General features: G+C 34.0%; 1 protein-coding gene across 1 annotated transcript in view; it reads right to left on the minus strand.

The window, feature by feature from the left end:
* Positions 1–12114, minus strand: part of CNTN5 (contactin 5) — a 310963-nt gene that overhangs the window by 228695 nt on the left and 70154 nt on the right. The window contains exon 2 of the mRNA XM_058846829.1: positions 3192–3410. Within this exon, the coding sequence (XP_058702812.1) occupies positions 3192–3410 (219 nt within the window). The remainder of the gene's footprint in view (positions 1–3191; positions 3411–12114) is intronic.

The following is a 12114-nucleotide window of genomic DNA, read 5'->3' on the forward strand; positions in this document are numbered from 1 at the left end:
TTGAGACAAGCTGAGGTTGATACACGAGCTTCAAGGTATGTACATTGATTTAAGTGTGCTGCAAGGTGGAACATTGTACAGTACATTCATTATTAAGTTTATACTGCGAAGATTAAATTATTTTCTCATATTTTCAGATTTATCTTTTCTGAAACATGTTTATTTACTTATTAAGCAAGACGATACAAGACTTTACTGTTGCTTGAAAATGTTTGTTCTGTGGTCTGAAACAAATAAATCTGTTCTAAATTTAGCTTATAATATCTAAATCACATATGAATCAAAGTTATAAAATGTTTTTAGCAATGGAAAAAAATTAGTAGTTTGTGTCTATAATTCAGACTGATAAGTGCTGAATCTGACAGATGGTGGGGAAACAGGGACTGTAATTTTACAATAATTAGATTTGGATCTTGCATATCTTGGGGTTCATTGATTTAACACTTTCAGTAGTGACATAGACTGTTCTTAATTTTCTTGTAAAATGTGTCTAACCAAAGATGAAAGGACAAAGAGATGCCCTATTCAAGGTTAAGTTCAATTATCTTTACTGCAGCAATTCCAAAAGTTTTTGGAACAGTAGGAAAATATAAGAGTTTGCAGTTTTATGATTCTTCAAGAGTATTTAATGAATAATTCATACTTTCTATTCACATTTTTTAGTCATGACTTTACACATTGATACATAGTTTGAAGAGCAGCACCACATTGCCTTAGCTGCATGTTTATGCTAAATAATTCCAAATAGTTTAAAGTCAGCAGTGAGCAGTGAGCATAATTCTTTTAATTTAAGATATCAGGAAACACATGTTGAATTGAAAGTGCAAATGAAATAACATCAAGTCAGTATAAAAGGACTTTATTACAAGCCATGTCAGGTGTTTGAGCATGTCAGCTGGGAAATCATTTGAGAAGTCGCTTGAGAACTGGTATGATTCAGCAGCTGATAGAAGCATTTTTGGGTATTTTTTATGGCAAACTTCACTCCTGAATTTATGGAATATATTAGACATTCGAATTATGAAAATTCTCCATTATAATAATATAAATATGCTTTCTCTCCTCTTAAAAATGTCCTCTCATTTGAAGCAGTGGAGTCTCATTACCACTCATTACCAGGATGCTGTAGTATTTCATCATTTAGGAAGCCTTGGCTGGTAAACACGGCCACTTAACTCTTTCATCACATAGCAGTTATAGGATGATAACTAGAATATCTTTACTTCAAGACCTGTAAAAATGGCAATTTAAAAAAAAAAACTCAAAAAAATATTTTGAGGCCAAATCAAAATCAAGAAATTTAGTAATATATGTAAGTGTAATGACAGATAATTGAAACACTCACTTATTCTCTGTTTCTAAATATCAAAGATATTTATTCAAGCATCAAGTTATTAACAATACGGAGAGAGGTTTAGAAACAAGTAACATTCAGCTGCCGTAACAAATGTGTTCAAGTCCTCTTAGATGATGCAGATTATCTTACTTGGTCACATGCTGATCTCTTCTAAATACAGTGTCATACCTATGTTTGTGCTATGCAGGCACTTAAGATAATCAAGGGCTTTTAAAACATTATCAGGTGACTCAGATTAACCTGTTCCTACAAGTGTCTACACAGCTGGATACACCAAGAGCTGTAAGTGAAATAAGTCTCCTAGGGCTATTTATGTAGTCTTTAGAAGAGTGGTGCTCCCCTCCTCTTGGTCAAATACTCTGTTCTTTAGGCCTTATGAGGTATGGCCCTTTTACAATTTTGTCTCCAGTCAGTGCTTTTTCACCTGCTCTTGAAAATCTGATGAATCTCAACTGCTGAGCTGCAGTGTGGCCCCAGTGTTTTGAGAAGAGCCATGATTGCTGACCTCAGTCACAGATCATATCTGTGGTATGGTGATCATCCCTGAGGTATAATCTCGCCGTGCTTTCTGGAGATGTCCAGGATTTCTAGTTCCAGCTTGTACTATATTATTCAATTAATCTGTATTTTTTGCTTTCTCCTTCAGTCTTTAGATATTCGTGCTGTAAAAGATCAGCATAACAGACTGTAGTTCTAATAATAGACATTAATTTTAACCTGCTCTTTAAAAGTTGTCAGGGAGGAGTTATCAGTGTCTGGTGGATGGGCAAAAACTGAGTTCACTCTAGTCACTGCTTAAAAGAGTGTTACAGTGGAAGGACAAATGTAGAAACATTCTCCTATTCCAGAAATGGTATCAAACAGAATTTATCTGCTGACAGGATCAAATTGTTTATTTTCTAGATTAAAATTTATTCAGGGAACATATTTATGTTTGTATATATAAGCTGTTTTTCTACACAAACCATATGTATACACCATTAACTTTCAATACATGTAAGGCATTTTCCAGGGGAAAAAATAAGACTTTGCTGAGAGAAGTAACCTGTTATCACACTCAAGATACTGTGTGAATTTCATTGAACTGCAAGTTTTTAATCACAATTCTTTCCTCTTTAATATCCTTAGACTAATATGTATCCTCTAATATCTCCCTCATTTGCCTTCCTTTCTTTCTTTCTGGCTTTCTTTTTTGACTGCAATTCAGATAATCATTGTCACTAAAGAAATGCTATTAGAAATGTGGCTTTTTAAAATGCAACCAAACATGGGGAAATATGATTTTTTACTATGAATTATTACATTTAGAGGTGAATTATACCATATCACACCAGAAACTCTATCCAAGCATGCACATGAGTACATGCATGACAGAGTTGACTACAGAATAGAATACAGAATCTATTCTACAGAATAGATAATTTAGAGAAAAAGTAGTTTTATAAGATTTACTCTTCATGTTTAATTTATATTACTAACATTCATGATTAAATGAAAAAAAATTCCAAGGGTAAAAAAGAAAAATATTTATAAAAAATGGCTTACATTTTGCTGCTAGGTGAAACTGTGCTGTAATGGAATTTTAAATCACTGGTTTGCTATTTTCATGTAGCAACACCTGCATAAAACCATTTTGCATGGGAATCTTTAAGAAAGGATATTTTAACTGGTGACTTTAAGGCTCTTCTGAAGAACCTAAAGGAAAGCAGCTCATTTCCACCTTGTGAAATTTAATAAAATTCGAAGTTATGTCTGAGAAATACTGAAGTAAGCTGACAAAATGTACTGATTTTGAAAAATGTTTCCAAGTTTCATAGGGGGAAGCTGCACTTACCATCATGTTTGAAGGTCTCTGAAAAGTGGTAGAGGTTTGTTGGGGAGTGATAATGTTGTGCAGCTCCTCTCCAGCCTGGTGAAGATACACTTCCTAATGAAGGACTGCTTAATCGTGGTCTGTTCTTTGAATTAAATGAGGCTAAAGATGAACTACCAGATTTGATTCTTAGGATAGCAGCATATGATGTGGGGAGACCAGGAACAGCTTCTGAATATTCTGGAAAAAAAAAACAAAAAACTAAGAAGTGAACACTGAATAGAGACAAAATCTGTCACTTTGCAAAAGATTGTTTAGTTAAGCAGTAGAAAAGTTTTATCCATAAATGGAGAGACAGAAATATCCCAGGCTTGATGAGAGACTCAGCTTCTGAAAATAATCATGTAGCAGCACAGAGCACTAAGAAAATTTCCCTGCAGTTTCACCACAACATAAAAATCGGGTGGTTATTAAATTTCTTTCCTATGGAAACATCAGGTTTCAAAGTTTAAATTTTATTTCTATGACTCTATATTTCTATCTCATAGTGGAAAAGTGTCTGCCAGGCCACCGTCTTTCTTTCACTTTGTATGTGCAATGCAGAAACACTGACTGCAACTAAATATGCTTCTCAATTCAACTACTCTGCGAATCAAGCAGGTTAGCTAAATGAGCCAATAGTACCTGTATTCATAATGCCTTTCCAAAAACATATATACACTAGTCATTTCCTCTGCTGTCTCTTTAACTTCCCTTTTTTACTTTTCTGTATCTATTTAAAATGTTGGTGTTTACAAATAAAGAATAGTGCCCAAGTTTATTGTCCCTGTATAGTACCAAATATAAAGGAAATGAATTACATTATAATAGATTAAAAACTATAACTCAGGATCTGGAGGAACAAAGCAAGCAGAAGTAAGGAAATCAGTTGTCTTGAAAATGCAACAGTATTAAGGAGGTGAGAAGAGCATTCAAAAATATATTCACAGAGATGAGCAAAGGGATCCAGATTGTACATCCAGTACCTATGAAGGAACAGATATTTTGCAGGATAATTGGAAGTGGCTGGAAGAAAAAACATCACTGTTCTGTCATCTCTGGTGGTGATAAATTCTTAAAAACTGGACATCCTTTTCACATTGGCATAGCATGTAATATTTGTCATTTTTAGGCTATGACTCCCCTGTTTTTTGTGTATGTAACACTATGAGCTGCTCTAGTAAATAGGATTCAACAACACTGAAATAGTTCTGGCAACTTCTTTTTGCCAAAATAATTTGTGCAGACAATTTTGTGAAACAAAGTTGTTCTGTGCTACCTCATCAAGCTAGGAAGGCTGCAATCCTCCCACTTAAAAAGAAAAAAAATAATTTTATATTTCTTTGTTATTTGCAGAGTGGGGAACACTACTTCTGCAGTGGTCTTTTCAGGGTTTGAAAGAACGAAAGAATCAACAAGATCTCAGGTGGCATGAACAAAAGAATCAACAAGATCTCAGGCAGCATGAATGAAAAGTACCATGGAAAGAAAGAGAAGGAAAGTATACAAAAGTAATTTGACATAGCAAAAAGGTCCTGAAGTAATGATAGTGTTATGTAATCTGTTTTCTGACCTTCTATGGTATAATTGCTATGTTTGGCGGGGATTAGCGATCAATGTGAAATTTCACCCTGACTGCAGTTGCTGTTTTATGCTCACAGGGATGCTGTATCTGAGTAAAGTTTCTCTTGTAAAACATAACTGGAAATGGTTAATAAATTATACATAAGGAAATATTTCTTGTTTTGTTTACTGTAAGTCTGTAGCCTGTGATCGTTACTGACAACTACAGCAGAAAACACTCTTATCTGGAAAAAAAACCTACTTCCTAATTCAAGCATTCACCTTCAGAGATTTAGACTTCTGAACTGCCTAGTTACAGTGGCTTAATTAGAATATATTTTTATTGGAGTACTATTTACAGTAAAAATTATTCCTTTAATTTGGTTTGGATTAGACTTCTGAGATTTGGGAGAATAAATTTATATATTCCATTATTTAAGTACATAGTTAAACTGCTGGAGAATAGATATTACTCTCTAATATGCTTTTTCACTTTACCAGTCTACCCTAAAAATCCTTGAGAAATTTCATTGAAACTACTATGGGTACTTCTCAAATGCTGTTTTACTTGAACTTCACAATGAAATTATGTTTTCCCTAGCCTCATTCTGAGAAATAAATTAACAATCTGGGATGAAACATCCAAAAGTTCCTTCAACTGCAAGAAGGCACAGATAAGGAAGGTATAGGTCCAAATGGTAAGGATACCAAGCAACTAGAAACCAGCCACAATAAAATCAGTGATCTGGGTTAGCCTTCATAGTTCTTTGAACTAGGACTACCAGATTTATAGTCATTTTAACAGTGGTATGACACTTTTAAGATAGATTATTTTTTTTAATTTCCGGTGTACATTTTCTTAATGGATTACCAACAGCAAACTGATATGAAATAATTTTGGTAATTTTTTTTAGTGAATCTGTATCAACTCAATAAATTATTCATGCATCTCTTATTATTTCCAGCACTCAGTGTTCTTCAGTCACATTGGTAGGATTCAAGAAAAAAAGGAAAACAACAATGCCCTAGGTAATAGAGAACCTGTCTTCCACTGATTGCTGAAGGGTTTTTTTTGTTTTTAGAAAAAAACAAAAAATATTAATTATAAGGTAATGTGAAAGAATTTTACTCCTGTAATTTGTAATATCTATGTTAAGTTAAATTCAACTTTATTTCATGTGTGCTGTTGTGGGAGAACAAAGCTGACTCCGAGGGAAAGGCAAGACAGCAAATGTTTACACAAGTTCCTTGGGTACAGTCCATGGGTACAAATATAAACAATAAGTACTACTCTGTTATATTTTATATGGTTTGTTTTAAATGGTACAGCATAGCTAAAAAAAGCTCAAACAATGATATACAGTAATTTGACTAAAATACATTCTTTCTTTCAACAGAGGAAAGTGACAAGGCAAATTAATTGAATCAACCCCAAAATTTCTTTGAAAACTGTCTTTGTAATGTTTGAACTTTATACAGACTAAAGGATTCAGCCTTTTGGTGTGATGTTTTGTTTTCCTTTATTCCTTTTTTTCTATAAGTGACTGACTCCTGGTCAGTTACTAACTCATTGACATTTCTCAACTATCTAATTAAAATGTAGACTGTCTTATAATACTTGCAAATGTGACCTTCATTTGTGTATTTTTGTGAGCTAGCATGTTTAATCAAATGTCACTAAGAATGATAACCTATTTTTTTCATTGTAACTTTTAATTACATTGTTTCAGTGGAAGTGTTCAGTCTTCTAAGCTTATGGAAATATGTGCATTAATTCTGTAAACTGGATTGTATCAGTGTTGCTCAGGTCTTTAAACAGAAATATACCTTCTGCCCTGTTCTGTGCAGGCACATTGGTTTCCTCTTAGACTGCTCAATGACATGTAGCTGGGCAATAACCCAGAGAGAGATGCAAGAATAGCAGGAAGCTGTGTTGACAAGGTGTCCATCCAGATCATCTCCTATGAGAACTAGGATTACTACTAAAACACAGCAAACTGTGATCAAGTAATACTTTTCTGATAAAATTATATTAACTGTAACAAAAAAAAAACCAGACAAGACCTAGCAAAACAGCAAAACATACACAAAAAAGCTTCAGCCAAAAGCCAACCAACCAAGCCACACAAAAGAACCCCCCAGAACTAAGTGGAAGCCAGTAGATTTCTCAGGAACTGGTTAGTTCATCTGATCCTTCTCTGTGCATTTCCCATTGTGGTGGTTTAGTTTATCTGTGAGAGATTGTATTCTGAAGTTGCTATTGTATCCCACTTATCACTCAAAGCAGTAGACAATGCAATCATTGCATTGTCTATTGACATTGCATTGTCAAAATCATCAAAATCAAACAAACCATGAGATGGAAACCTTCATTGGAGACCTCATTTTAAATATTTGGATTTTGGATGCCCACACATAAGGTAATGAGGCTGAGCTCATTTTACAGGAAAGGAAGAGGAAAATGGCTTGTGATAGGACAGGCAGTTTCAATAAACAGCTACTTCTGGCCACAGAATGTAAAAGAAAGTAAGATGAATAGCTAAGATGTCAACATTTCAATTTTTCAGATCTCAGTTGTCTTAGTCATAGAATTATAGATTCATAAGTGTTGGAAAAAGATCTCCAAGGTCACCAAGTCCAACATTTGACTTATCACAAAACAACTAGACCACTGCACTCAGTTCTGTATCTAGTCACCTCTAGAGACAGTGGTTCCACTGCCTCCCTGGGCAACCCGTGCCAGTGTTTAACCTCCCTTCCAGTAAAGAAATTCTTCACGATGTCGAGTCTGAACATTCTCTGATGCAGTCTGTGGTTATGTCCTCTTGTCCTGTTACTAGTTGCCTGGGAGAAGTGGCTGAACCTGATTTTGCTACAACCCCCTTTCGGGTGGTTGTAGGGAATGATAAGGTCCACCCAGAGCCTCCTTTTCTCTAGTTCTCCCGTCATAAATCAGTCAAGCTTCGTATGTGTCTTTTCTGCTCAAAATACTTCGTTCTTCTGCAAAGAAGTGAAAAAATCAAGAAATTTGAATTATTTTCCAATGAAGCAGTGGGGCATGACTTAGAAGCTGGATATTCTCAAGGAAATTATGTTGGTGACATTCATCAGCCCTTTTCACTGCAGCAGTGATATGGTAGCAGGAGAAAGAGGGAAAAGTTATGTATGTAAAGTGGTCTTTCTTTGGGGAAAAAATATTTTTGCCAGGTCTTTGGAAAAAATAAGTAAACATTCAATCCAAAAATTGTTCTCTTGAACTTTTCAGTAGTCTGCTGTTCAAGGAAGATACATGATAATTGCACTTCAAAATCTGCAATAGCCTCTCACTTTATAGAATTTGTCTTTTTCTTAGAAATCTGGTCATTCAAGGCAACAAATTTAAGAACATAGAATACCATAGACAGACTTGGGAAAAATAATTAGGGATATATTTTATTTTCCTTTAAAATAACAAAGAGGGAGTGATTTGAAGACTTAAAACATTGACCAAGAGATAGTAAAGAATATTTCCAGCAGCTATTAGCAATTGAATCAACATCTTTGGAATATTATACTGTTACAGCTAATTTAAATGTCATGAATTTTTATGAGGAATTATTTTGATTAATATAAAGATGGTTTGGAGAGTTAGTCATTACTTCCTTTCCTACTCAAAAAACAATCTATTTTTCATCTTACTTCCACTTCATACTCATAATTCAACAAATAGATTACTCAATATAAGCCAAATTATTCCCACTTTGCATCCAACATATGACATACACCAGAGCAACCAAAAGGTACTTTAATACAGAACACCTTCCTCTAGAGAATGCTTCCGACTGCATTAATACAAATAATAAAAGTAATAATATATTCCAATTATAGAACAACATTTGTCCAAAGTAAAGTGGTTTGGAACTAAGAAAAGTGCTTGGGTTTATTGTTATATTTTTTTCTATTGAAACACTTAATGGTGTTTCTTTTAAAGAACTCTAATGTAATATACAGAATAAAATGAGTTAGGGTGTGTTTTGTGCCATAGCATAGGCTTCAAACACAGTCGTTATGTTCAGTGAGTGCTTTGCACTGTTTTTTGAAATTCACTGAAGTCATGTAATGAAAAGTGTTTTTGGAAGTGAAAAACATAAAAAACACTTTAAAGACTCTTTTAATGATCATATTGAAGAAAAATTTAACTCCAAAGAATAGCGACAGCCTCATTAATTAGCAAATTCCATCTATATCAACATTTATTACTTCTGGTTTTTGCACTCCCAAAGACGACAGGTTTGTCTGAAACTTTACCAGCATGTGAATTGTTTCTGCCTGTTTGTCTAATAAAAAGCAGTTTTAGGCCAACTTTTCCTGAAAAATGAGACTTTAAGCAAACAATGTAGGTAGACGAGGGCATCATTAGTTCCATGCCACCCAAGAAATACTGTGTAAGGATTAGCTTATTTCAAATATCTTGTGATCTTTGACCTGAAAGAGAGGTGCTATTGACTAGGTGTAATTTGTTAACATGCATGAACACGTGCACTGGCCCCCATGTCAGTTTGGTTTGTCAACTTTTAGATATATTTCACTCTAGTACTTCTTCAGGTGCTTTCCAAATTATATTTTTCAGCCCAAACATGATACATATTCTCTAGCAGGGAAGCATGGAGCATTACTAATGTGAGATCCATAGGTTAGCCTACACTGCATGCTTTTAATTGAAATCTTAACTTATTTTCCCAGTGGCTGGTGATCATCAGAGTGAACTGTCAATTCTTAATGTGAAGCGAGAGACCAGTAGTAAAGGTCTATTATCACAAATAATAATAATAAAATAATAAAATGTTAACTATTTGAGCACAAATCAATTAAAATAATTAGATGGAGAGAAATCCTTATTTATATCTCTTCCTTCCTACAATGATATGCGTATCAATGTTAGGGGGAAAATAATAGATTAATCCACAACAAAGAAGATATTTGTAACTGACTATTTTAATGTAAAATGTAAATATAAAATATAAAATAACTTGACTGATTTATTAATACCATCCTCAAGCGGTCAAAATTCTAATAATCCATTAAGCAATCAATCATTTAGCAAAGGAAACAATGTAATATAAGTGTTTCTGTTCCCTAGGATACACATCCTTACATATCCCAGTTTGGTGTGTTTTTGTGTCCATTGGAAACACGGTGTTTCATCCCCTTTAAAACAGCTATCTCCAGGTTAAAAGCTTTTTTTTTTTTTTTTAGGCAGATAATATATTCTTCCCCACCCTTGGCTCCTCCTGTAGCTCTTTGTGGTTTGCTCTAATGTTTGCTAAATATTTTACAGTGCACTCTCTACCCTGACTTGCATCTTTGAGACCTTTTTGTGGCTCAGTCTTCCCTCAGGAATCCTGTGATTTAATCACTGGATGTACTGTCAATGTAAACAACTATTGCTAGCAATTAAACAACTCTTACACACATGGAGTGAAATTCATTCTCGTGCTCTGAACAAATACTCTTGCAAAAAAGTTTGCAAGAATTTTTTAATATTAAAAGTGGCACCTAGATCTACAGATTGTTAAGGAGGTAGTATTTTATGTCACATCTGAACTGTTTTTAAAAATAATAAAGAAAATAAAATTAGAAAATCCCCACCCTGTTATGATGGACATAGTTCTGCCATCCTCCTGCATGGAAACAGCAGTGCCATGCAAATGTACATGCCAAAACATGTCTCGTCCTCTTGTCTGACATGTACCAATAGAGAGGAAAGACATAAATTCTTTAAAACATCAAAAACTGTTCCAGGATTTGCAATGAAATAAATAGAGTGCACTGTGCAGGGATACAAGAGGCAAAATATTATGTGTTACGTACAAAAAAGTTGGCAGATTATAACTGCTTTGCATATTATACATACAAGTAATAATACCAGCATTACTGAGAAACTTCACAATTTTATTCTAAAAATAAGAATATTTTCTTATTTTTAAGAGAAAAATTCTCATTTTAAGGAGAACAGAGTTGTGCATGCTCAAATGAAGAGCCACATTCAAAATTATATGAAAATATCATAATGCAGCCCAAGGAAATGCCCTGTAACATCATTCCATCCAGCAGTGGGCAGCCACACACCTCTTTGTAGACTAGTCAATGACTTTTTAGAGCGCCAAAGAAATCATCATGAGTTCTTTGCCTCATGTTTCAATAAAGTCATCCTGAAGAATTACAATTAGGAATTTAAAAGTAGAAAAAGAAGATGAGATATTTATGAAATTGGAACAAAAGCATGTTTTCTTATTACTGACAGCAACAAAAGGTCTAAAAATAAAATTAATCAATCAGATAAAAGTATTACGAATTTTCATGCAGAATTCTAATAAAACCTACAAATGCATTAGAAAAAGCTGTGTGAAAAATAAATCATCTGTAAGCATTGGCACTGTAACAGATGTAAATTTACTGCAGTTGGCCAGCACTGAAACAGCATGACAGACACACTTGGCCCCTATACGTACATCAAGTGAATAAGCAATAAAAATGCAAAATACAGCAGGAAAAAATAAACACAGTTGATTTTAGAAGTCACCACAGAGGACTTTTCTAAAGCAGTCAGAATTACATTTCAAAGTAACATTATTTTGTCAAGGTCTTACAGGAGTACACATGGGCAACAGTAAGAAAAGACTTATCAGATCTTGAATTGTTTTGGATTTATAGCTGATTTCCATTTCAAAAGTAGTTTTGAATATATAGATTTTTTAAATAAAGAAGATTTGGAAATCAGTCAAGATTGACTAAAATGTAGATATCTTTCCAAGAGAATTTATAATATTTCTCTCCAATATAACCTTATTTACTGCTGTCATATAAGTAAATTTTTAAGTATGAATAACACTGAACAGAAACATTTCTTTTAAATCATCTATTTGGTATATGGAACTTTACTGTAAACACAGTTAGTGTGTCTGTTTTGAAGCCTGGGGTTATAGCTTTCATTTCAAAATCCTCTCAATAAAGAAAAGATAGTGAATCACTAAGCCTTGTCATTTCGAGGGAATTTGCATTCTGAGGATTTTATGTTCCCATCTATGGTTTTGCATACCTAAACGACAATGAATGTCAATCATCATAGGGAAAAATCTCTGCTTACCTGAAATTTCTCTTACTTTGAAATAATAAAGTCTAGAGGACTGTTATTCTGGGAGATTTCAGCAGGTGTAGCACAGAGTCAGACAAGACCTATCAGTCACAAGTAGGGAAGGCATATTTTGGGACACATTTCCAGGCACATGATTTCTAGAGCCAAAATGTTTCTACCCAGTTCTGATGCAAAGTAGCTTGAGATGAGAAAGTTACAATAACTTCT

Source organism: Poecile atricapillus, chromosome 1 (genome assembly GCF_030490865.1).
Source record: "Poecile atricapillus isolate bPoeAtr1 chromosome 1, bPoeAtr1.hap1, whole genome shotgun sequence".
Taxonomy (NCBI): domain Eukaryota; kingdom Metazoa; phylum Chordata; class Aves; order Passeriformes; family Paridae; genus Poecile; species Poecile atricapillus.